Source organism: Conger conger, chromosome 12 (genome assembly GCF_963514075.1).
Source record: "Conger conger chromosome 12, fConCon1.1, whole genome shotgun sequence".
Lineage (NCBI taxonomy): Eukaryota > Metazoa > Chordata > Actinopteri > Anguilliformes > Congridae > Conger > Conger conger.
The window spans coordinates 46751552-46779051 of NC_083771.1; the positions used below are offsets into that span (position 1 = coordinate 46751552).

Sequence of the window (27500 nt, forward strand, 5' to 3'; positions counted from 1 at the left end):
GACTACTTTTTACATAAAAACTTGATCAGTCTGAGATCAGAAGTAAGGAGCCAACCAAAGTCTGCAGACGAACTGCGGCAAGTTCTCCAACATGCTCGGAACAACCTCCCTGCTGATTGTCTTATAGAACTGCAGGACAGCGTTGGCTATCTCAGAGAATCTTATCTGTGCAGAACGTTATACAGGTGCCTACATTTACATTTACATTTTAGTCATTTGGCAGACGCTTTTAATCCAAAGCGACTTACAAGTGCATAGGTTCTACCACAAGTCAAAGCATCACATCACATGCCTAAGACTTTTGCACCATACTGTAGTATGAAGGTTCATTTCAGCTGATCAGGAATTCCATGACAGGACATTCTGTAATCTGTAATTCTGATTATGACAAAATAATTGACATGAATCTAGACCAGACGAAAATGAGAAATCTGCATGTCCTGATGAATTTGTACTGACATCACTGTTCTGGGCTCATCACAGGTCTCGCTGGATACGCAGAAACTCAAGGTTAGTAATACAGGAATTAATGTGCATGGAGAAAGTTTGTTTAAATTACACAAAATATATATACACCCATATTTTAACCAGCTTGAGAAAGCAGCTGGTAAAACTCCAGACTGGTCAAAGCTGATGGGAAGGTGACAGAAAGCACATAACCACACATCATAACAGTGGTATGCAGAAGAGCATACCATTGACCTTTTAGACAAATTGGTCTTCTGCTGCTGTAGCCTATCCACTCAGAGGTTTAACAAGCTGTGCGCTCAGAAATGCTCTTCTGCATAGCACGGTTGTATGGCCCGTCTCCTACGACCTCTCTCATTAACAACGCATCTTTGCACGCAAACTGCTGTTCGATGTTAATACATTAATGGCATTTGGCATTTGCTCTTATCCAGAGCGACGTACAGTTGATTAGACTAAGCAGGAGACAATCCTCCACTGGAGCACTGCAGGGTTAAGGGCCTTGCTCAAGGGCCCAACGGCTGTGCGGATCTTATTGTGGCTAGACCGGGGATCGAACCACCGACCTTGCGGGAACCAGTCATTTAACTTAAGCACTACGCTACAGGCCGCCCATTGTTTTGATCACTGGGTGTTTTTGCACCATTCTCTGGAACTTGAGAGACTGTTGTGTGTGAAAATCCCACAAGATCAGCCCTTTCTGAGATACTCAAACCACCCTGTGTGGCACCAATAATCATTCCACGGTCAAAGCCACTTAGTCAAAGCCACTTATTTCTTCCCCATTTTGACACTTGGGTCTGAACAACAGCTGAACCTCTGGATCACATCTGCATGCTTTAATGTATTTAGTTTCTTCCACACGACTGGCTGAATAAATATTTGCATTAACAATCTGGCATAGAGGTCTACCTAATAAATTGCACACTGAGAGTATTTCCCAGTGATAGAAGGGATTCCTAACACTGACACTTTACACTGATTATTTACACTGAATCATTCATCTGATTTTTGCAGGTCAATCACCAAAGGCAGAGTTTCAGTTCAGTGCTGAGGTCATTTCAAAAGAGGGCTCAGTGACCCTCAGGTGCAGAGGACCAGACTCTTCCCCCGCGTCCAACTGCGTTTACCTGAATGACAGGCACGCGTTCATTAGCTCAGACTGTGAGCTCACAGTCTCTGCAGTGCAGCTTCTCCGTGGGAAACAGGGCGTGCTCAATGAGATCGCCGTTACATGTTTCTACACTCTCGACGGAAGACCATCTCAAATAAGCAATGAATCAACAGTAATTGTGCTGGGTAAGAATTCATATTAGTCTCCTGATCATTATGAAATACGATACAAATGTCTGTCAATTTTCCATTTCCTCCCATCAACATCCCTTTCAATATCCTCCCCCAAACTTCCCCCAAAATATCAGTTTCACTCGTACACGTCATGTCTTAAAAGGACAGCAGATGTTCAAAGTCAATTAACATATTATACATATAATATATGCAATCCTGATCAACTAGATCAATAGTATAGCTCTCCCTTCCTGCATTTCTCCGTATGCTGTACTTGTATTATTTGTGTGTTCCAGATCTGAGGGAGCCCGATGTCTCCACAGAGCAGGATGAGACACGTGTTCATTGTGAAGCCCCTGCTGGCACCACAGGAGCGTATTTCCTCCTGTACTCCAGCGTGACTGACACGCCTCTGAGAGCCACTCGGGCGGGAGGAGAAGAACGAGCGGTCACTTTCTCCGTCCCCTATCGCCCCGGCCCCTCTCAGGCCTACTGCTGCCGGTACCGGACCCTCTCCAAATGGAGCGACTGTGTTGGAGCCGAGACCCAGAGAGAAACAGCAACGAACCCAAGTAACACACTCTTCTGTTCCCTCCCACAGCTTATGAAGCACACATGCACAATGCATTCACAACTTATAAGACCAGTGCACAGTTAAGAAAGTACACATGAATAATAAATTCTCAACCTATAAGACCAGTGCACAGCTAAGAAAGTACACATGAACAATAAATTCTCAACCTATAAGACCAGCGCACAGCCAGAAAAAAAAAGGAACCGTGTCTTATATTTAGACTTGGAACTAGTCAATCAGCTAAACCATGTTGAGCTGTGAGCTGGTCCAAACTGGTCAACCAGTTTCAAAAGCTAGCTTCAGCAATTTTTTCCATCAGGGTTGTTTTGTGCCAAACTGTTTCTTTCTCTGAGTCAGACAGGTTTCTATGGCGACACATTCTCAGCGCTCTGGTCCTCTTGGCTGCGATTGGATTTCTCATTGAGCACTTCCTGTCCCACAGACCAATCACAGGTCAGCGCCTCAGTCAATCATCATCCATCGTCCAATAGATCCATGCCATTTTTTTAAAGCGGGTGTTTTCTTTGGGAAGTTTCTATTGTCACATAGTTTTTTTATTTATTATTGAGAGAAGTTGTCAATAATAAAATGCACTGCAGGTTACATTAAAGACAAGTTGAGACTGCAGGTTACATTAAAGACAGGCAGAGACGGAAGTGAGAGCAGCAGTAACTTCCGCGACATGACATATTGTTGGAGCCAAAATAGCTTTATGTGATTACTTGTGGAAAAACTATCTGTGATATAAAAAATGCAAGCTTTTTATTGGCCATTGAAAGTGGGGCCCGCCCAACTCAAGGACACAAGATGGAATTTAGGGAAGTGGGGGTTTTTTGGTTTGATTAATTGAGTCCTGACAGATGTGGGTGAGACACAGTTGTCAACCAAATCATCACCATTCACTCACACACTCACACACACACACACTCACTCACTCACTCACTCACTCACTCACTCACTCACTCACTCACTCACTCACTCACTCACTCACTCACTCACTCACTCACTCACTCACTCACTCACTCACTCACTCACTCACTCACTCACTCACTCACTCACTCACACACTCACTCACTCACTCACTCACTCACTCACTGCTGTATTAATTGGAGGGGAACGTCAAACTGACAGATCGTGGATGCAGTGAAGATGGAGTGAAAATACACCAGTATTACAATTGTATACATTTTTTGGAATGTATACTTTAAGACGTGTTCGTATGGTCATGAAGAATTGACTAAACTGAGAAAATAGTTAAGTAATCTTGGTCATCTAAAAACGCACAACCCCCCTGTGGTTTATTATTCGCGTGATGTTTATTTTCAGTCGTGTCCCCTAGCTAGTTGCATGAATGAACATTACCAAATTAAGACGTTTCAACTTGCTCGCAGTAATGCATCCGACTTAACGCAGTCGCAAACGTAGCCTAACTTACCCTGGTTTCTAGTGATGTCAGGTCGTTAGTTTTCTAGTTGCCTACATCACGACTCGGTTATCCGAAACGTTCGCTCGCTTTACGGGCGGTTAATTGAAAGAAAGATTAGCTGATGAGTGGCTGCACGTTAGTTCCTGTTGGGATGTTGTACATTGTAGACTAGCAACTGACTAGCTAGTTGTCGTAAGCAATCTCAGGCTATTTGAGGGGGTTAAGAATGCGTAACATTGCGTGTGTTTGTTTGGTTTCAGATTCTCCTGGCAGGAGGAAGACGGGGAGTGAGAACACCACACAGTTTGTGGAGACAGTGTGCTGAGGCACGAGAGAGATTATCCCGTTCTGCACATAAATACAGAACATCTACATGCAAACATACATTTGTAGACTTCAGGCTTCATTTCTGCCAGGTACTCTGTTGATATTTCTATATATTATAAAGCAATGGCTTGTCCCATTGACATGGCTCTATGATGTGGTTACTCCATACAACCTTGGAGTGTAGGATGATATACCTGAATTGACACTTTTTATTTCAGAGATATACTCAAAAGATTAGATAAACCTGTTTAATCTGTAACAAACTGCGATTATTTGTATTTGTGATATGTTTTACTTGGATGTTTACTGTATATAATGCATGTGTTGCTTCAGAATGATGCTAGTAGTACTTTAGCAGCAATAATATTACTTACTAGAGCTACAACATTGTTGTGATAATTACTCACACCTCAGCTAGACCAAAACAATCGTCAATAGTGTGAAAATGATTGAGCATTTTGATAATATTGAAGTAAGGCTGTGCATGATTCTGGTGAATGGTAAGATCATACCACTATGCTGCCATGTTTATTTTTTACCACAATACTACACTGTCCAAATACACTACACTTCAAGTCCAAATCACACCTACATTTATTTGTGCAGGAAAAAACTGTGAAGACAAGATTATTTTCCATGACAATTTGCAAAATATTTTACAACCTAAAAAAAATTGAAGCAGGTTTTTTTGGTGCACTTGTTTCCAAACATCATTTTCAGGTTGAAACCACTGTGGTGTGCATCTCTCAAGTCAAATCAATGAAACACATTGATGTTCAAGCTGAGACACACTGAGAGAAAAAAACCTAAAGCTAAAATATGACACTTCTCCTTCCTGTAACGAATGGGAATCTGATGGCAGCCATTTTGGCTCAAGCAGAGGCTCGAGCAGAGAACCATAATGGTGGATAAGTAGCCCTCCAAACACTCACAAAACACTCACAGAATCAGCCATGGCTACCTCAGTCCTCAAACTGATCCACGATCATAAACCATCAGAGGAGCTCCACAGGGCAAACACAGCCCTGAAATAGCCGCACAGCGTCCACCCATAAACAAGCGCGCCACTCTAACATGTCCCCATGGCAGTACAACGTTGCGCCCCTATGACTCTCCAGCTTCCACGCTGCAATGAAATGTCCTCGTTTTATACACGGTCTCCATTCCCCTACAGTGCGACAACAGACCCACAAACTCTCTCACGTACACACGACAAACTACAAAACCAGAACAACCCTACAAAATGGCCGCAGCCTTGCCTCTCCCACACAGCCAGCCCGCTGCACCTAATCCCCCACAGCCCTACAAACACCAGGAAGGCTTGCCATTTTGAGCAAACTGCAGTTATAAATAAAATGTTAAGGAGTGCTGGGACATTAGCACAGGACAGGTGCCATGGTGGCCAGCAGTTCCCAGTTGCCAAGCGACCCTTTCCTCCCCACCCACCCGGCAACCAGCCGACCTGGTTGTTGAGACTGACTTATTTTTGGGGTTTTTTTGCAGTCAAGTGAGTGAAATGGTACCGATGGACTGGCGATGGACTGGCGACCTGTCCAGGGTGTATTCCTGCCTTTAGCCCAATGTGTGCTGGGATAGGCAACAGCTCCCCTGCGACCCTGTTCAGGATAAGCGGGTTCAGATAATGGATGGATGAATATTATTCATTTAGTTAAACTCCATGTTTTGAAATACATTTTTATAGATAAAAATGTCCTTACTTACTTACTAGTTTAAAATAAGACATTAAAATAATCAGTCACAGGGGAGATATTAGAAGGGGTGGGATTAACTCTCCATCCATCCATCCATCCATTATCTTAATTCGAACCCAGGACCTCCTTGCTGTTATTGACTTCATATTTCTGTAGAGAACATCCCCATATCGATGTCAGAACTCTTAACCATTCACTGGAAAGAAACCTTCCATGATGTATAAATTCCTTAAAACATTGTGGATAATTTCAGAACCCAACAGCTAAAATCGAGAAAATCAAACCGGTCTCACCAACCTAATACTACAGTTTCTATTCACTATTCTATACTGTTCACTTATCCAGCATTAGTCCACCGCTGAGAAAATCCTGACAGCACCAAAGTCAAGGCAATCAAGATCATTTAAAGATAGAGTAGGTAATATTTTTTGTTGCTCGTTGGTTGAAAATTGAGAGCAAAAGACAGCATTGACCATGGTATAGAACAGGGAAACTTTAGCTCAGTTCACTGGTGGTGAATCGGATTTCAAATCATCACAAATCATCTTCAGCGCAATCGATTTATCAAACCCAAAGTGAACTTTAATAGGTTATCGGCATGTTTAAATTCTATGACTCTTTTGAGAAATAGTATGTTTTTCTTGAGTCAGGACATGGTGTTTCTGGGGGAAGAAACACATTTACCACTTCCTTATTCCCTCTGAAATCAGTCTTGCTCCACTGTCTGCATCCTGACAGTCATTTTGACTTTGGTTGTAAAACATGGCTCCACGTCCCTCTCTTCTGCTCCTGCTCATCGTCGTTCTGCTAGACAGTGAGTCTTCCTTCTACCTTCTGTTAACCCTCGTAGTATTAGATTTTATGACCATTTTTTTGTTTGGGGTCAAATCTTCTAGCGAGACTAGAAGAATCTGGAACAAACTGTCGATGGTAGTTTGTTAGCCACAGGACTGACCTCACCACCTTCCTTCATGCAAACCACGCATTTGCCACAAATTGCAACAGAAAAAAATCACTTCTTATTGTCTCTTATGAGAAACTTATAGCACAGTAAGTGAAAGTTGTATGGGAAAGTGCCACCACAATCATCCACAAAGAAATATGAGGCAACAATTAATGAATTGAATAATTTCTTACATTTTCTACAGTTATATTTGATTTGATTTGATTTGATTTTTGATTTTTCTCGAACCATAAACAAGACATAATGAAAAACACAATTTGTAATATCACCAACTACATTAAGATAAAAAACATTCAAGTAAAATAAAACAAAAAATAAAACAATAAGTTCGAGAAGGGACAGGATGAAGCCAAGGCTTATCTTGTCCTGCCCCCTCTATGACAAGTTTATATTAGAAAAAGTAGTAAAAGTCAAAATGAATCAAGTTTTCAAAAAAGTTATATATAAATAAAATAATCCATATATAAAGAAATGTATATATGTAAATATATGTAGAAAGAAAAAATGTTACATTAAGAACAACTCTATAGTTCCACATACTTATCTATTAAATATAGCTTATATTTGAATTTAAAATGTGTGATGTCATTACACATTTTTATTTCCTCATCTAAGTCGTTCCATATTCGAACCCCACAAACTGAAATACACATGCTTTTCATAGTAGTATGGATAGTAGGATGTTTGAGATTGAGTTTCCCTCTTAAATCATAGGTGTCATCTCTTCTATTGAATAATCTTTGAACGTTTCTTGGTAAAAGGTCTTTCCAAGCTTTAAACATGATTTGAGCAGTTTTAAAATGTACTAACTCCGGAAATTTCAGAATGTGTGACTTTAAAAACAGGTTATTTGTATGCTCACAATACTCAGTGTTGTGTACTATCCGCATTACTCTTTTTTGCAAAGTGCCAATCCTGCATAAAGTGCTTTTGTAAGTGTTTCCCCAAATTTCAACACAGTATGACAGAAAGGGTACAATAAGTGCACAGTACAAGGTGTGTAAAGTTTTCTGATTGAGGATGTGTCTTGTTTTACCTATTATTCCAATACTTCTAGCAATCTTTGAGCATAGATATTTTACATGAGGTTTCCAGCACAGCTTGTGGTCGATTAAAACACCAAGAAACTTGATTTCGTATACTCTTTCGATTTCTGTGTTATCAATTTCCATATGAACTGTTGTATTTATTTTACGATTTCCAAAAATCATAAAAATCATTCATTTCAACATTTCATACTTAACCACATCTAAAACCTGCTGCAAATCCTCTCCAGAACAAAAGATATTTGTATCCTCTGCAAAAACAATCAATTTCAACACATCAGAAACCTTCACAATGTATAAGTCCATACAACACATGCAAATTTTGTACAGGACAACATCATACAGTATCAAGATGAGAAAGGTTAACTGATTTTTTTTCATAGTATGAAGGTACATTTCAGCTGATCGGGAATTCCATGACAAGACATTCTGAAAACAATTCATATTTTCTGGGTGTGACAAAATAATTGACATGAATCTAAAACTGAAGAAATGGAGAAATCTGCATGTCCTGATGAATTTGTACTGACATCACTGTTCTGGGCTCATCACAGGTCTCGCTGGATACGCAGAAGCGCAAGGTTAGTAATAGAGGAATTAACGTGCATGGAGAAAGCTTGCTTCAATTACACAAAATGTACAGTACTGTGCAAACGTTTTAGGCAGGTGTGAAAAAATTCTGTAAAGTAAGAATGCTTTCAAAAATAGAAATGTTAATATTTTATTTTTATCAATTAACAAAATGCAAAGTGAGTGAACAGAAAAAAAATCTAAATCAAATCAATATTTGGTGTGACCACCCTTTGACTTCAAACCAGCCTCGATTCTTCTAGGTACACTTGCACAAAGTCACGGAATTTGTTAGCATATAGTCAGGTGTGTAATTAACCAATTATACCAAACAGGAGCTAACAATCATCAATTTAATATGTAGGTTGAAACACAATCGTTAACTGAAACAGAAACAGCTGTGTAGGAGGGTTAAAACTGGGTGAGGAACAGCCAAACAAGGTAGTTACACTGCATCAGCAAGGTCTCTACCAGGCACAAATTTCAAGGCAGACAGGGGTTTCCAGATGTGCTGTCCAAGCTCTGTTGAAGAAGCACAAAGAAACACTGAGGACCGTAGACGCAGTGGTCGGCCAAGTCTGGTCAGAAGTGGTCTTCATAGAAGAAATGCTGCCAAAAAGCCATACCTCCGACATGGAAACAAGGCCAAGCGACTCACCTATGTGCAAAAACACAGGAACTGGGGTGCAGAAAAATCGCAGCAGGTTCTCTGGGCTGATGAGTCAAAATGAAATATTTGGCTGTCACAGAAGGCAGTTTGTTTGCCGAAGGGCAGGATAGCGGTACAAGAATGAGTGCCTGCTGTTATGTTCCTGAGTTCTGTCTGTTAGTTTATCATTGTTAATTACTATTATTCATGTAATTTATTATTTTTCATATTCATGTCTGGTGTTCTGATTATATTCATTAGTCAGTTTGCACTCGTCTTCCCCTGTGATGTCTGAGTCTGAATGTTTACTAGCCCAGTCACTCCCCTGTCTGTGTGCCCCACTATTCGGGTGTTTACGGTAGTGCCGTGGTTCAACCTTCCTTCCAATCTTGCATTCCTTACTTCCTGCTTCCTCTCCATTTCGTGTTTGTAGATAGCACAAATATACTAATCCAAACTAACATAGAATTTGTACAGTACTAATTATACTAACTCACTAATATGTTTGTCAAACTAACAAACTAACATTCACTAGTTTTGGGTATTTGTAATTTAAATCACGTAAGTAACGTACTAACACATCTCCAGTTTCAATTCTGTTCTGTAACGCCGCCTCCCTGTTCTATCACTGATTACTTGCTCAGTTTCAACAAAGTATTTGCACCTGTCTCTCCGTATCTCTACATCTCCTGATTCTGTGCAATTGTCTACTCCCTAGTCCGGAGCCGTTTGTATTACATGTGTGTCTTTGTGAATCCAGTCCACGTTTTCGTTTCCCCCTCATTATTGTGCTGCAGGACAACAGCCCCAAACATACAGCCAATCTTATTAAGAACTATCTTCAGCGTAAAGAAGAACAAGGAGTCCTGGAAAGTGATGGTATGGCCCCCACAGAGCCCTGATCTCAACATCATCGAGTCTGTCTGAGAATACATGAAGAGACAGAAGCATTTGAGGCTGCCTAAATCCACAGAATAACTGTGGCTAGTTCTCCAAGATGTTTGGAACAACCTACCTGCCGAGTTCCTTCAAAAACCGTGTGCAAGTACACCTAAAATAATTGATGCTGTTTTGAAGGCAAAGGGTGGTCACACCAAGTATTGATTTGATTGAGAGTTTTCTTCTGATCATTCACTTCTTCTGTTCATGCATTTTTAATAGATAAAAATAAACTATTAACATTTCAATTTTTGAAAGCATTCTTATTTTACAGCATTTTTTTCACACCTGCCTAAAACTTTTGCACAGGACTATTATTTCCATCTATATTTTTACCAGCTTGAGAAACCAGCTGGTAAAACACCAGGCGTGAAACTCTTTCCGGTAGAGGATCATGGTTTGGCCTGTGTGGCCTGAAAAACAATATTTAGGAATACAAAGTTTTTATTGGTCATGATTTCAAATCTGCATGTATTTAATTAATGGTCTGGGTAACGGATTTTTTTATTTATTTAAAAAGTGTCTGTATGATTTCTCATTTTAATGTTTTGTATTTGTGCTGAACATTGTGTGTGAGTATCATGCGTGTCAATTCTCCACAGGAAAACCGACGCCAGATATTTACGTGCAGAGCAGTAGCAGAGGGATGCATTACATAGCCTGCTACACAACGCTGGAAAACCCCACATCGGCCAACATCAGCTGTGACTTGTACATCGGAGACTCGCGGAGGCCATACAGCAGTGCATGGACCACAGGGATCGTCTGCATGTTCACCAACGTCCGAGGCCTGCGGAAGAGCAGCACGGTGAGCTGTGCCTACAGAGTGAACCAAGAACCTCAGTCTCCTCGCAGCGACAGGGCCACCATTGTAGGTAAGCCGCTCTTCAAATCTCAAGCACTACTGCAACACAATAAAGCTGAGTGCGACTACTGTGGTTAACACACAGTTTGCCGATCAATCCAATCAATTTAATATATATATATATATATATTATTTATGTATTTATTTACACTCAGTGATCACTTTATTAGGTAGACCTAAACACCTGCTTGTTAATGCAAATATTTAATCAGCCAATCATGCGGCAGCAAATAAATGAATAAAAGCATGCGGATATGGTCAAGAGGTTCAGTTGTTATTCAGAACACATGAAGAAATGTGATCTACGTGACTTTGCCCATGGAATGACTGTTGCTGCAAGACAGGATGGTTTGAGTATCTCAGAAACTGCTGATTTCTTGGGATTTTCATGCACAAGAGTCTCTGCAGTTTGCAGAGAATGGTGTGAAAAACAAAAACATCCAGTGAGCAGCAGTTCTGCAGGTAGAAACTGAGGATCAGGGCCAGTAACGCAAATACCATCCATTACAACAATGGTATGCAGAAGAGCATTTCTGAACATACAACGTGTCAAACCTTTAAGTGGATAGGCCATAGCAGCAGAAGACCAATGCGTCTAAAAAATAAGTCCAAGTGTTTTGATCACTGGGTGTTTTTGCACCACTCTCTGGAACTCGCAGATGATCAGCCCTTTCTGAGATACTCAAACCACCCTGTGTGGCACCAACAATCATTCCACGGCCAAAGCCACCGAGATCACATTTCTTCCCCATTCTGACACTTGGGTCTGAACAACAGTGGAACCTCTGGATCACATCTGCACGCTTTCATGTATTTAGTTTCTTCCACACGACTGGCTGAATAAATATTTGCATTAACAATCTGGCATAGAGGTCTACCTAATAAATTGCTCACTGAGAGTATTTCCCAGCGATAGAAGGGATTCCTAACACTGATTATTTACATTGATTATTTACACTGAATGGTTCATCTGATTTTTGCAGGTCAACCACCAAAGGCAGAGTTGCAGTTGAGTGCTGAGGTCATTTCAATAGAGGGCTCAGTGACCCTCAGGTGCAGAGGACCAGACTCTTCCCCCGCGTCCAACTGCTATGTCTACACTGACAGCTTCCCGATCGAAATTCCCGACTGTGAGCTCACAGTCTCTGCAGTGGAGCTTCTCCGTGGGAAACACGGCGTGCTCAATGAGATCGCCGTCAGATGTCTCTACAGTCTCAACGGAAGACAATCTCTATTAAGCCTGGCCTCAGCAGTAACTGTGCTGGGTAAGATTTCATATCATAATCGAGTCTCCTGATCATTATAAAATAGGATACAAATGTCTGTCAATTTTTTGTTTCCCTCCCATCAATATCAATTTCAATATCCTCCCCCAAACTTCCCCCAAAATATCAGTTTCACTCGTATACGTCATGTCTTAAAAGGACAACAGATGTTCAAAGTCAATTAACATATTGTACATATAATATATGCAATCCTGATCAATAGATCAGGGTTTGTATGTGTGTGCGCCCATGTGTGTATGTGTGTGTGTGTGTGTGTGTGCGCACTGCAGTCTGTTGGACAGTGATGCAATGTTGGTGTTTGGCTCTGTACTCAAGCACATTGGACTTAAAATAAAACAATGAAAATAAGTTTAATCTAATCTGTGAAGTTGTCTGGGTAAGGGGTCCTTAGTACTTTACTCTCCTGGCTGTTGAGCACCTCACAGCCCTAGTATAGCTCTCCCTTCCTGCATTTCTCCGTATGCTGTACTTGTATTATTATTTGTGTGTTCCAGATGTGAGGAAGCCTGATGTCTCCACAGAGCAGGATGAGACACGTGTTCATTGTAAAGCCCCTGCTGGCACCACAGGAGCGTATTTCCTCCTGTACTCCAGCGCGACTGACACGCCTCTGAGAGCCACTCGGGCGGGAGGAGAAGAGCGAGCGGTCACTTTCTCCGTCCCCTATCGCCCTGGCCCCTCTCAGGCCTACTGCTGCCGGTACCGGACCCTCTCCAAATGGAGCGACTGTGTTGGAGCCGAGGCCCAGAGAGAAACAGCAACGAACCCAAGTAACACACTCTTCTGTTCCCTCCCACAGCTTATAAAGCACACAAAAGTTTGAATTATTTCAAGGTTTGCCAATGGGGTGAGAGTTTCACTTGTCAAGCAAATAGTAACTTAAAAAGCTTGAGACAGCAATGTTTCTGCGGTGAATTTATTATATTGCTCCTCTTGTCATTGTAACTGGATGCTATGCACTGACATTGACTATATTGGATGTCTCCACCTTACAAAAGTCTTCCGTTGACTTTCAGTTGTATGCTTTGGAACCATTTCCCATAAATGAGATGAAAACTACACGCCTAGCTATAGTTTTGGCCCTCGATGGCCTGAGAGTAGGTGAGGTTCTTTAGTAAAAGAAGCTGCACAGGTTTCAACTCTAAATATGAGACTAAAATACTTGTTTAAGACTTATTTTTGTTCTTTGCAGCGTGACCCTCAACATTAATGTGAGTGCTAGCTGTGTTCTATCTTGGGCCACACCAAACCACATCCTCTCGACACACGCAGGACTGTTCCTTCGCTTTTTAAGTTCACACTTTATGGTTTCACAATTTCTGATGAAACACTTCTCCAACCAGACGGAAAGTACAGAAACATTGTCGGTGTTCCAGAATCTGACTTAGTATGCCCTGCTGTATAAGCAGGTCTAGCTCAGTTTGAGCTGGTCAACCAGCACGGTCAAGCTGGTCATGAAGCTGGTCTAGCTGGGTATGAGCTGGTCAACCAGCATGGTCAAGCTGGTCATGAAGCTGGTCTAGCTGGGTATGAGCTGGTCAACCAGCTAGTGTTGGCAGCGTGTCTGAGCTGGAGAACCAGCTACCAGCGGTTTCAAAACATCACTTGAGCTGGTCAAGCCATATCGCATTGGAAGCAGGTCTGAACTGGTCAACCAGCTAAACCATGTTGAGCTGTGAGCTGGTCCAAACTGGTCAACCAGTTTCAAAAGCTAACATCAGCAATTGTTTTCCATCAGGGTTGTGTTGTGCCAAACTGTTTCTTTCTCTGAGTCAGACAGGTTGCTATGGCGACACATCCTCAGTGCTCTGGTCCTCTTGGCTGCGATTGGATTTCTCATTGAGCACTTCCTGTCCCACAGACCAATCACAGGTCAGCGCCTCAGTCAATCATCATTCATCGTCCAATAGATCCATGGCATTTTTTAAAGCGGGTGTTTTCTTTGGGCAGTTTCTATTGTCACATAGTTTTTTTATTTTATTATTGAGAGCAGTTGTCATTATTCTGCAGTGCACAACGTTTATGTTTCATTTCATTAGTTAATTCTGTTTCTGCCCTTTTAATCACACATTTAATGTGAAGCGTAATAAGAAAATCTTTCCATGAAAGCTGCATCAAACATTCACAATCACAACATAACTACCGGATAGATATTAATAAAAACCTAAAATATATAACCATAAGTTCTGATTTGGTGAAAAGCACTAATGTGAAGATGCTGGTAGAGCACATTACCAGAGAAGAAGTACATTTATCATGTCTAGCTACAGATTACATTAAAGACAAACAGAGAGCAGCACTACAGGTTTCATTAAAGACAAGCTGAGACTACAGGTTACATTAAAGACAAACTGAGACCACAGGTTACATTAAAGACAAACTGAGACCACAGTTTACATTAAAGACAAGATGAGACGGAAGTGAGAGCAGCAGTAACTTCCGCGATATGACATATAAACGAGTGAAACGGATCTTTCAGGGAATTTTTGAAGTGTAGGGACGTCAACGAGGATGGGGGCGTTACATAATGTGTGAAAACTATATTAATTGGAGGGGAACGTCAAACTGACAGATCGTGGATGCAGTGAAGATGGAGTGAAAATACACCAGTATTACAATTGTATACATTTTTTGGAATGTATACTTTAAGACGTGTTCGTATGGTCATGAAGAATTGACTAAACTGAGAAAATAGTTAAGTAATCTTGGTCATCTAAAAACGCACTGTTGCCTACATCACGACTTGGTTATCCGAAACGTTCGCTTGCTTTACGGTTAATTGAACGAAAGATTAGCTGATGAGTGGCTGCACGTTAGTTTCTGTTGGCATGTTTACATTGTAGACTAGCAATTGACTAGCTAGTTGTCGCAAGCAATCTCTGGCTATTTGAGGGGGTTAAGAATGCGTAACATTGTGTGTGTTTGTTTGGTTTCAGATTCTCCTGGCAGGAGGAGGAGGGGGAGTGAGAACACCGCACAGTTTGTGGAGACAGTGTGCTGAGGCACGAGAGAGATTAGCCCATTCTGCACATAAATACAGAACATCTACATGCAAGCATACAAAATAAACACACAAAATGGCCACAGTCGTGCCTCTCCCACACAGTCAGCCCACTGTACCTAATCCCCCACAGCCCTACAAACAGCAGTAAGGTTTGCGATTTTGAGCAACTTGCAGTGTGGGCGAAAACTTTTTTTTTTTTTTTTTTGAGTGAATGAATTGACTCTTTTCATGATCATGGTTGAACTTCGGAACTTTTATACTTCTGCTCCTTTGGATAGCTTCTGGTTTTACGAAACTTTGCTTGCGACCACAGCCATCCCTCCGCTTACCCGCGCTGTAACTACTGTCCGGACAACAAAATAAAACTCCCGTTTCCTTGACTTCTGGGTTGCGCTTGGTTTTTCTGTCCCGTCGCCTGACAATTAAGCTGGTAGTGTAAGCCAGTGGTCAAACTGGTGAACTAGTTGAGTATATAGCCTAGTTGACCAGAAAGAAAGCACACCTTAAACCACCTTAAACCACCTGAGCTTGAGCTGCTACTTTCAGCAGGGAAGGCAACTATATCACTCCCTGTGAAACTGACACACAATTCAATATGAGCAGTGTGTCATTTCGATCTTTCACATGCATGGAAATATATGCTGCAGATTGAGAACCTTTTATTTCGAGCGTTATTTCACTGCCACTTTTACCCAAAGTCACTTACAGTTGATTAGACTAAGCAGGGGCCAATCCCCCCAGGAACAGTGTGGGGTTAAGGGCCCAACAGCTGCACTGATTTTATTGTGGCCACACTGGGGCTTAAGCCACCAGGTCCCAGTTAAGCACCTTAGCCTGCAGGCTATAGGCCCACAGAAACAAGACAAACCCTCACAGAATCTTCAGCCTGAGTGAGATCTGTGTTTTGACAGATTATATCCCCGGTATTTCAGTTTGGCAGCAAGCTCTGCTGAGGCACTTGAAGAAGAGCTCTAATTGTGCTGGAGTTGCTTGGCACAACGTGTGTGTGTGTGTGTGTGTGTTTCTGTGTGTGTGTGTGTGTGTGTGTGTGTGTGTGTGTTTCTGTGTATGTGTGTGTGTGTGTGTGTTTCTGTGTGTGTGTGTGTTTGTTTCTGTGTGTGTGTGTGTGTTTCTGTGTGTGTGTGTGTGTGTGTGTGTGTGTGTGTGTGTATGTGTGTGTGTGTGTGTGTGTTTGTTTCTGTGTGTGTGTGTATGTGTGTGTGTGTATGAGTCCCCCTGATAGACAAATTAAAGTATCTGGGACAGCCTGTAGCCTAGCGGCTAAGGTACATGACTGGGGCAGCCTGTAGCCTTGTGGCTAAGGTACATGACTGGGGCAGTCTGTAGCCTTGTGGCTAAGGTACATGACTGGGGCAGCCTGTAGCCTAGTGGCTAAGGTACATGACTGGGGCAGCCTGTAGCCTAGTGGCTAAGGTACATGACTGGGGCAGCCTGTAGCCTTGTGGCTAAGGTACATGACTGGGGCAGCCTGTAGCCTTGTGGCTAAGGTACATGACTGGGGCAGCCTGTAGCCTTGTGGCTAAGGTACATGACTGGGGCAGCCTGTAGCCTTGTGGCTAAGGTACATGACTGGGGCAGCCTGTAGCCTAGTGGCTAAGGTACATGACTGGGGCAGCCTGTAGCCTTGTGGCTAAGGTACATGACTGGGGCAGCCTGTAGCCTAGTGGCTAAGGTACATGACTGGGGCAGCCTGTAGCCTTGTGGCTAAGGTACATGACTGGGGCAGCCTGTAGCCTTGTGGCTAAGGTACATGACTGGGGCAGCCTGTAGCCTTGTGGCTAAGGTACATGACTGGGGCAGCCTGTAGCCTAGTGGCTAAGGTACATGACTGGGGCAGCCTGTAGCCTAGTGGCTAAGGTACATGACTGGGGTAGCCTGTAGCCTTGTGGCTAAGGCACATGACTGGGGCAGCCTGTAGCCTAGTGGCTAAGGTACATGACTGGGGCAGCCTGTATCCTAGTGGCTAAGGTACATGACTGGGGCAGCCTGTAGCCTTGTGGCTAAGGCACATGACTGGGGCAGCCTGTAGCCTAGTGGCTAAGGTACATGACTGGGGCAGCCTGTAGCCTAGTGGCTAAGGTACATGACTGGGACAGCCTGTAGCCTAGTGGCTAAGGTACATGACTGGGGCAGCCTGTAGCCTTGTGGCTAAGGTACATGACTGGGGCAGCCTGTAGCCTTGTGGCTAAGGTTCAGGACCCAGGAGGCTGGTAATTCAAGCCCAGCCCAGGTGTATCTATATAACATCTGCACAGCTGTTAGGCTTTTGACCCCTGCGTGTCCCCTGCTTAGTCAAATCAACTCTAAGTCTCTTTGGATAAAAGCATCAGCTAAATAACGAATTATTATTTATTTATTTATCTCCTCTGTGACGGCGTTTGCCCAGAGTAGATCTCTCCCGATACAGGCCCAAACAGGCAGGCAGCTCCAACCGAAAAATGAACAAGCCAGTTTTTTTTTTTTCGTTTTTTTTTGTGACATCAGACACGTGCCTTGCGTGTTTGAAGAGGAAACAGCCGAACGGGTGCCACAGTGCCATTGCGCAACGGCGCCAGACCAAAAAAAAAAAATCCAATTCGGAACAAACAAGAAACTGCCAAGGTAGTAAATTGCATTTGTCAACTGGAGTCTGAGGATTATGACTCAAAATAAAGAAACATCAAGTTCCGAACACCGGATTCTGGCCGTGAAATGGCGAAAGGGATTTCTTATCGTGGGGTTTTTTTATTTTCTCTTCAATAGCGCGTACGGCAGGTTGTGGAAGATACTGGGGTCGAGCCGTGGCAGGTAGCAGGACTTATCCAGACTGTCTGTAAATGATTTCTCAACGCCCCCTGATAAGGGGGGGGGGGGGGGGGGCGCGTGGGAACACGAGAGCGGGAGATAAGCTTTGTTCTCCGGCGTTGTGCTCAGATTCAGATTTATCCCCAGGACAACCGCGTATCAGCCGAGGCTTCACAACCCCCCCCCAAAGCGTGAGCGAATGGGCAGGAACGATAGCATAAATCCTCTCCTCCCCTCCTCTATCCTCCTCTCCTCCTCCTCTCCTCCCACCTCTCCTCTCCTCTCCTCCCTCCTCTCCTCCCTCCACCTCTCCTCCTCTCCTCCTCTCCTCCTCCCCTCCCTCCTCTCTCCTCCCTCCTCCTCTCCTCTCCTCCCACCTCTCCTCCCTCCTCTCTCCACCTCTCCTCCCTCATCCTCTCCTCTCCTCTCCTCCCACCTCTCCTCCCTCCTCTCTCCACCTCTCCTCCCTCCTCCTCTCCTCTCCTCCCACCTCTCCTCTCTCCTCCTCTCCTCTCTCTACCTCTCTACCTCTCCTCTCTCCACCTCTCCTCCCTCCTCTCCTCCTCTCCGGTGAGGACAAAGGGAAGGTGTGTGTGCACTCTGGGGGGAGGTGATGAGGTGCGTAATGGGCAGATGCAGAGATCTGCGCACAGGAACACAGACAGCTTTATAGCAGACCGGATAACCTTGGCCACAGCCAATACGTCTCACTCACATTGTTTAGTTTTTTTTTTTTTTTTTTTTTTAATCACGTACAATTTCAACACGTATATTTCAGTCACTTAAGCAGAAGATTTTAATCCAAAGCGCTTTACAAATGCATACATTCCTCAACACAAAAAAAAAAAAAGCAGAAAATCCATAAATAGCAAAGCAGGCATGTAGAGCGGTTATAAGTTATATTGGTGAAAAATGAGTGAAACATAGCCGGCACATATCGGTCATCTCCGGCTGCAGTCCCCAGTCAGCCGCTGGCTAGAGTTCACACACGCACCCAGAAAGAATGATTCTTTGGTTTGTCTTCTTAGGGGAACCCTTTTGGTTGGCATTTATGTAGCGCCTTAATCCAAAGCGCTGTACAATTGATGCTTCTCCATTCACCCATTCATACACACACTCACACACCGACGGCAATTGGCTGCCATGCAAGGCACCGACCAGCTCGTCAGGAGCATTTGGGGGTTAGGTGTCTTGCTCAGGGACACTTAGACACAGCCCGGGCGGGGGATCGAACCGGCAACCCTCCAACTGCCAGACAACTGCTTTTACTGCCTGAGCCAATGAGATGACTGCTCTTACTGCCTGAGCCATGTCGCCCCATGTCACCCCTTTTCAGTTCCTTATTGAAACGTCTATAGTTGGTGTTAAAAGTGTGAAACTATTTTTCCAAACAAAGAACCCTTAAGCTAGATAAGGTTCCTCTATGGAAACACAGAGAAGCCTTTTGGAACCCTTTCCTCCGAGAGTACATTGACAATGAACAATGAAGGCCTACAATGCAATTCCAATGAGAGGTAGGCCTAGCTCATCGAATACTGTATTAGTAGCCATCAAAATGCCTGGTTTCTGTACCCTGCCTCCATTTTGGATTTCACTAGTGCTATATGAAAGCCTGCCATTGTTCACGCTTGGTTCCTCTGTCCCACACCCTGACAATGTACCACCTCTCTATTTAGAGGCATCTGTCATATGACCGCTCATGCTGCAGAGGAGATATTTTCAGATATCTTCATCTCTCTCTCTCTCTCTCTTTTTCTCTATCTCTCTCTCTCTCCCTCTATCCCTCTCACCCAGAGCCATCTGTCATGTGACCTCATAAGCTGTAGAGGAGAGTGTATTTCTGTTCTCTCTCTCCCTTCCTCTCTCTCTCACTCTCTCTACCTACCTCCCTGTGTCCCACTCTCAAGCTTTCTTACAGACACACACACACACACACACACTCACACACATGCACGCACGCACACACACACACACACACACACTCAAACACACACACGCACGCACACACACACACACACACACTCACACACACAGACACACACATACAGGCACACATAGACACACACATACACATACACACACACACACGCATACACACAAACACACACACAGGCACACACATACACACACTTACATACACACACACACACCAACACACACACACACAGACAAACACACAGATGCACAGACACACTCATACACACACACACACACACACACACACACAGACACATACACACACATACACACACACACCAACACACACACACACACACACACAGACAAACACACATATGCACAGACACACTCATACACACACACACACACACACACACACACACACATTAATGAACACGCTCTGCAGTAGATACATATTGACTCTCTGCATTAAGGATCCCCTGACCCCCCCTGCAACAGACTGATACCACGCTCATGTTTCATCCTCAAGGAATCCCGACACAACCCAACACTTCATTTATCCCCTAATTAAGAATGCAGAGGGGAACATTACCCTTACTGAGCGGTTCATACAATAACTCCCCAGCCAGAACATCCACAGACCCACGGTACCGGACCCACGGTACCGGACGCCGAGAGTAAATTAAACTGCCTCGCTCTGGATAGAATAAATAAATAGGTAAAAACGAAATTCACTATTTAATGAGTGCTTTTGGACTCTCCCACGGCTCTTATCAGACGAGGTGGGGGATGTTACCGGCGAGAGTGACTCTGTGAAACATCGATCTGGTCGGCTTCGCCTTGTCCGGCCACACTCAGCCGCCCTGTTAACGCTCTGAAATGTAGTGCAGACAGAAGGAGGAATGTTCTAGCCTCAAATTAAAGCTGACAGTCTGCACTCTGACCTCATCATCATCGTTTCATTTCAAGTCCAGTGCGCTGCTGGACTGAGATTTTACCACTGTCCAAATACTTAAGGACTGCATTGAATAAACAATCATGTGCACATTCTAGAGATGTACTAGGCTGAGATAAATTGCAGAGCGCAGTAAAAAACAAACAAAAAAAACCCACTTTATTGGTGATAAGCACCCGTGATGATGTTTCAATCCGTTTGGATCTTCCTCAGGTCTGTGCAAGTGAGGTATACATTACATGACATTATTGGCATTTGGCAGATGCTCTTATCCAGAGTGACATACAGTTGATTAGACTAAGCAGGAGACAATCCTCCCCTGGATCAATGCAGGGTTAAGGGCCTAGTGTAGCATGGTTAGCTCAGCTAGTTCGCTAGTAAGCACGGATGGTGCAGTGAAAGCGAAGGCTGGTAGCAGGTTATCGCGACAACACTCCCCGGTGACGTAACCCTCAAATTCAAAAGAACGTTGTTGCCCTTGGCTTGAGGCGAGTTCGTCTTTAGCTGACTGGTAATGCGTTCGTTCAACAAATAATTTGGACAAGTGAGAGGCCAGGGTTCAAATCCCACCTCGGACTCAGGCAATTTCTCACCTGTTACACTTGCTCAAGGGCCCAAAGGCTGTGCGGATCTTATTGTGGCTACACAGGGATTAGAACCACCGACCTTGTGTGTCCCAGTCATTCACCTTAACCACTGCGCTACAGGCTGTGCTGTACAGTGCTGATCTGGGGCGACTTTAACCTTTAACCTTTAACCTTTAACTCATAACGGATGAGACTAGGACAGCGACGGGGACCTGGTCCAAGACACAGCGAGCACTCCCACACGGAGATGTTTTACCAATACCAGCCTAGGTAAGGTTTGCATTGCACAACAACAGAATAAGACAGAAGTGTTTTTTACACACAGAGAGTAGTCACTGCGTGGAACAGCTTACCAGGACATGTAGTGGAGGAAGAAGCAGTGGGGGGGTCTTCAAATCCAGGCTTGATACAGCGCTAGATACTATTTAGCTTTTAGGCAAACTTAGTAGGTACACTTGGGGGTAGGAAAAGGCGAGTATTGCTGAGCTGAATGGCCTTATCATTATGTTATATTATGTTATGTTACGAAGATAACAGTGCTCTAGGACATTACTCATTTGTAAATTTCTAACAGAAATTTCCAACAGGATATATTATTGGTTATATATCCTGGTTATTTATTGGGTTGATATTGCATAAAAATACATTTTTATGGGTGCTGTTTAATTTCCCATTCTGCCACCGAAAAAAAGGTGTGACCTACGCATGCATGTCCTCGACAAGGCAACAGGCTGTGTGTGTGTTCTTACAGCGGGAGAAGAAGAAGGGCTGTCTTCCAAGTGTCTGGCTAATGACCTGTTTTACATAAGCCATCTCGTAAATTAGTCATTAACGTCACATTGATTGTGACTCTATTGACCTTTTAGTCTCTCTACATCACAGTAAATCCAGTGCTCATTATGGATTCTCTGTCCATTATTTTCTCATTCGCAGTCCAGGTGGGATTGTGGGATAGGGGAGGCCGACTAGGCATTAAGGACAAGCTGAAATCAAAATTTAATATTTCCTCAATTTAGTCAATCCTTCATAATCGGACAAACTCAAAGTCTCAAAGTATACATTCCATAAAATTAATGCAATTTTAATACTTTTTCTTTTGTGTATTTTCACAACAAAACGATTTCACTTGAGATTTTACATCATTGTGTACCAGTGGGCGTGTACATCGATCAAACGTCAATCAATTTTCTGTTCTCCTCCAATCATTATCCACTTCACACAGTGGCACGCATTCTTCCCCCCTCCTCATTTAACTCCAGTCAAATCCACTCCTTCAGAAATTCCCCCCGAAAGACGTGTTTCACGCGTGCATACGTCACATCACAGTGTTTCACTCTGTATACGTCACATCACAGTGTTTCACTCTGTAGACGTCACATCACAGTGTTTCACTCTGTATACGTCACATCACAGAGACGTGTTTCACTCTGTATACGTCACATCACAGTGTTTCACTCTGTATACGTCACATCACAGTGTTTCACTCTGTATACGTCACATCACAGTGTTTCACTCTGTATACGTCACATCACAGTGTTTCACTCTGTATACATCACATCACAGTGTTTCACTCTGTATACGTCACATCACAGTGTTTCACTCTGTATACGTCACATCACAGTGTTTCACTCTGTATACGTCACATCACAGTGTTTCACGCGTGTATACGTCACATCACAGTGTTTCACTCTGTATACGTCACATCACAGTGTTTCACTCTGTATACGTCACATCACAGTGTTTCACTCTGTATACGTCACATCACAGAAAGACGTGTTTCACTCTGTATACGTCACATCACAGTGTTTCACTCTGTATACGTCACATCACAGTGTTTCACTCTGTATACGTCACATCACAGTGTTTCACGCGTGTATACGTCACATCACAGAAAGATGTGTTTCACTCTGTATACGTCACATCACAGAGACGTGTTTCACTCTGTATACGTCACATCACAGTGTTTCACTCTGTATACGTCACATCACAGAGACGTGTTTCACTCTGTATACGTCACATCACAGTGTTTCACGCGTGTATACGTCACATCACAGAAAGATGTGTTTCACTCTGTATACGTCACATCACAGAGACGTGTTTCACGGGTGTTTACGTCACATCACAGTGTTTCACTCTGTATACGTCACATCACAGTGTTTCACTCTGTATACGTCACATCACAGTGTTTCACTCTGTATACGTCACATCACAGTGTTTCACTCTGTATACGTCACATCACAGTGTTTCACTCTGTATACGTCACATCACAGTGTTTCACTCTGTATACGTCACATCACAGTGTTTCACTCTGTATACGTCACATCACAGTGTTTCACTCTGTATACGTCACATCACAGTGTTTCACTCTGTATACGTCACATCACAGTGTTTCACGCGTGTATACGTCACATCACAGAAAGACGTGTTTCACTCTGTATACGTCACATCACAGTGTTTCACGCGTGTTTACGTCACATCACAGTGTTTCACTCTGTATACGTCACATCACAGTGTTTCACTCTGTATACGTCACATCACAGAAAGACGTGTTTCACTCTGTATACGTCACATCACAGTGTTTCACTCTGTATACGTCACATCACAGTGTTTCACTCTGTATACGTCACATCACAGTGTTTCACTCTGTATACGTCACATCACAGTGTTTCACTCTGTATACGTCACATCACAGTGTTTCACTCTGTATACGTCACATCACAGAGACGTGTTTCACTCTGTATACGTCACATCACAGTGTTTCACGCGTGTATACGTCACATCACAGAAAGATGTGTTTCACTCTGTATACGTCACATCACAGAGACGTGTTTCACTCTGTATACGTCACATCACAGTGTTTCACTCTGTATACGTCACATCACAGAGACGTGTTTCACTCTGTATACGTCACATCACAGTGTTTCACGCGTGTATACGTCACATCACAGAAAGATGTGTTTCACTCTGTATACGTCACATCACAGAGACGTGTTTCACGGGTGTTTACGTCACATCACAGTGTTTCACTCTGTATACGTCACATCACAGTGTTTCACTCTGTATACGTCACATCACAGTGTTTCACTCTGTATACGTCACATCACAGTGTTTCACTCTGTATACGTCACATCACAGTGTTTCACTCTGTATACGTCACATCACAGTGTTTCACGTGTGTATACGTCACATCACAGTGTTTCAGTCTGTATACGTCACATCACAGTGTTTCAGTCTGTATACGTCACATCACATCACAGTGTTTCACTCTGTATACGTCACATCACAGTGTTTCACTCTGTATACGTCACATCACAGAGACGTGTTTCACTCTGTATACGTCACATCAGAGTGTTTCACTCTGTATACGTCACATCACAGTGTTTCACTCTGTATACGTCACATCACAGTGTTTCACTCTGTATACGTCACATCACAGAAAGACGTGTTTCACTCTGTATACGTCACATCACAGTGTTTCACTCTGTATACGTCACATCACAGTGTTTCACTCTGTATACGTCACATCACAGTGTTTCACTCTGTATACGTCACATCACAGTGTTTCACTCTGTATACGTCACATCACAGTGTTTCACTCTGTATACGTCACATCACAGTGTTTCACGCGTGTATACGTCACATCACAGTGTTTCACTCTGTATACGTCACATCACAGAGACGTGTTTCACTCTGTATACGTCACATCACAGAGACGTGTTTCACTCTGTATACGTCACATCACAGTGTTTCACTCTGTATACGTCACATCACAGAGACGTGTTTCACTCTGTATACGTCACATCACAGAGACGTGTTTCACTCTGTATACGTCACATCACAGAGACGTGTTTCACGCGTGTATACGTCACATCACAGTGTTTCACTCTGTATACGTCACATCACAGTGTTTCACTCTGTATACGTCACATCACAGAGACGTGTTTCACTCTGTATACGTCACATCACAGTGTTTCACTCTGTATACGTCACATCACAGTGTTTCACTCTGTATACGTCACATCACAGTGTTTCACTCTGTATACGTCACATCACAGTGTTTCACTCTGTATACGTCACATCACAGTGTTTCACTCTGTATACGTCACATCACAGTGTTTCACTCTGTATACGTCACATCACAGTGTTTCACTCTGTATACGTCCCATCACAGTGTTTCACTCTGTATACGTCACATCACAGTGTTTCACTCTGTATACGTCACATCACAGTGTTTCACTCTGTATACGTCACATCACAGTGTTTCACTCTGTATACGTCACATCACAGTGTTTCACTCTGTATACGTCACATCACAGTGTTTCACTCTGTATACGTCACATCACAGTGTTTCACTCTGTATACGTCACATCACAGTGTTTCACTCTGTATACGTCACATCACAGTGTTTCACTCTGTATACGTCACATCACAGTGTTTCACTCTGTATACGTCACATCACAGTGTTTCACTCTGTATACGTCACATCACAGTGTTTCACGCGTGTATACGTCACATCACAGAAAGACGTGTTTCACTCTGTATACGTCACATCACAGTGTTTCACGCGTGTTTACGTCACATCACAGTGTTTCACTCTGTATACGTCACATCACAGTGTTTCTCTCGTGTATACGTCACATCACAGTGTTTCACGCGTGTATACGTCACATCACAGTGTTTCACCCGTGTATACGTCACATCACAGTGTTTCCCTCTGTATACGTCACATCACAGAAAGACGTGTTTCACTCTGTATACGTCACATCACAGTGTTTCACTCTGTATACGTCACATCACACTGTTTCCCTCTGTATACGTCACATCACAGTGTTTCTCTCGTGTATACGTCACATCACAGTGTTTCACTCTGTATACGTCACATCACAGTGTTTCACGCGTGTATACCTCACATCACAGTGTTTCACTCTGTATACGTCACATCACAGTGTTTCACGCGTGTATACGTCACATCACAGTGTTTCACTCTGTATACGTCACATCACAGTGTTTCACTCTGTATACGTCACATCACAGTGTTTCTCTCTGTATACGTCACATCACAGAGACGTGTTTCACTCTGTATACGTCACATCACAGAGACGTGTTTCACTCTGTATACGTCACATCACAGTGTTTCACTCTGTATACGTCACATCACAGTGTTTCACTCTGTATACGTCACATCACAGAGTTTCACTCTGTATACGTCACATCACAGTGTTTCACTCTGTATACGTCACATCACAGAGACGTGTTTCACTCTGTATACGTCACATCACAGTTTCACAGTTTCTGAAGAACAAACCATGTCCCGCCCCAAACTCCAACACTCCCTCTCTTCTCTTCCCTGATCTCCCACTCCTAGCTGAGAAGATCCTAAAATAAATGGGAGGAAATAATTAATAAAATATGAAATTATTTGGGCAGTCCCCCCCCCCCCCTCAAGGGCCCAACAGCTGCACTGATATTAATGTGGCTACACCAACCTTCCAGGTCCCAGTCATGTACCTCATCCACCAGGCTGCAGGCTGCCTTCCCTTCACATCTAAGGGGGCAGATTGGCCACCAAAGTCCCTCGGGGTCACGGTACAGTGACTGGGGTCTGGTCCTCAAGCCCTCTGCTCAAATTACGCAGCACGCAGCGAGTTCCACATCGCCACAGAGACCAATTTATGTCTCCGGGAACACAGTCGCCTTCAGCCAATCAGGAACTCTTAATGAGCTCTGGAATTCTCTCTCGTTCTCTTTCTCTCCGCCTCGCACTCTCTCACACACTCTTTCCACAAACACAGGTGATCTGGCGGAAGGGCGCTTGTGAAGGATATTTGTGAAGGAAATGTGTCAAAGATGAGTGCAGATGTTGACGGAACCCACCCCCACCCCCCTTCCGATATCCCGATAACCTTAACCCTTAATAAAACATTATAAGAAATGTTTGGAAAATTGCACTTGGAATGACTGTCTTTTTGTTTAGAACAGCCCTTCATGTGTATTTTCCTAGTTATGGATTTGATGCTTATAACCTGTGGAAGAACCTCGGCACTTGTAAGTCACTTTGGATTAAAAGCTTCTGCCAAATGCTTAAAATGTAAATGTAACCCAGCAAGGTTCAGTGA

The 27500-nt window shown here is 43.4% G+C and overlaps 2 protein-coding genes across 5 annotated transcripts in view; one reads left to right on the forward strand and one right to left on the reverse strand.

Annotated features, from left to right (window-relative positions):
- The window catches only part of LOC133142024 (uncharacterized), a 16138-nt gene extending 641 nt beyond the window's left edge, over window positions 1-15497 (forward strand). Inside the window, exons 2-12 of one of the 2 annotated variants that reach the window (XM_061262942.1) lie at window positions 484-510; window positions 1486-1767; window positions 2052-2327; window positions 2687-2782; window positions 4016-6125; window positions 6184-6608; window positions 10565-10837; window positions 11811-12092; window positions 12608-12883; window positions 13890-13985; window positions 15050-15497. In XM_061262942.1, coding sequence (XP_061118926.1) covers window positions 6557-6608; window positions 10565-10837; window positions 11811-12092; window positions 12608-12883; window positions 13890-13985; window positions 15050-15114 — 1044 coding nt within the window. In that variant the 5' untranslated portion in view covers window positions 484-510; window positions 1486-1767; window positions 2052-2327; ... (1 more) ...; window positions 4016-6125; window positions 6184-6556 and the 3' untranslated portion in view covers window positions 15115-15497. Of the gene's footprint in view, window positions 1-483; window positions 511-1485; window positions 1768-2051; window positions 2328-2686; window positions 2783-4015; window positions 6126-6183; window positions 6609-8190; window positions 8386-10564; window positions 10838-11810; window positions 12093-12607; window positions 12884-13889; window positions 13986-15049 lie in introns of those variants that run through there. The other variant, XM_061262944.1, reaches the window with a different exon arrangement.
- The window catches only part of LOC133142022 (netrin receptor UNC5C-like), a 239020-nt gene that overhangs the window by 130746 nt on the left and 80774 nt on the right, over window positions 1-27500 (reverse strand). The window lies entirely within an intron of this gene.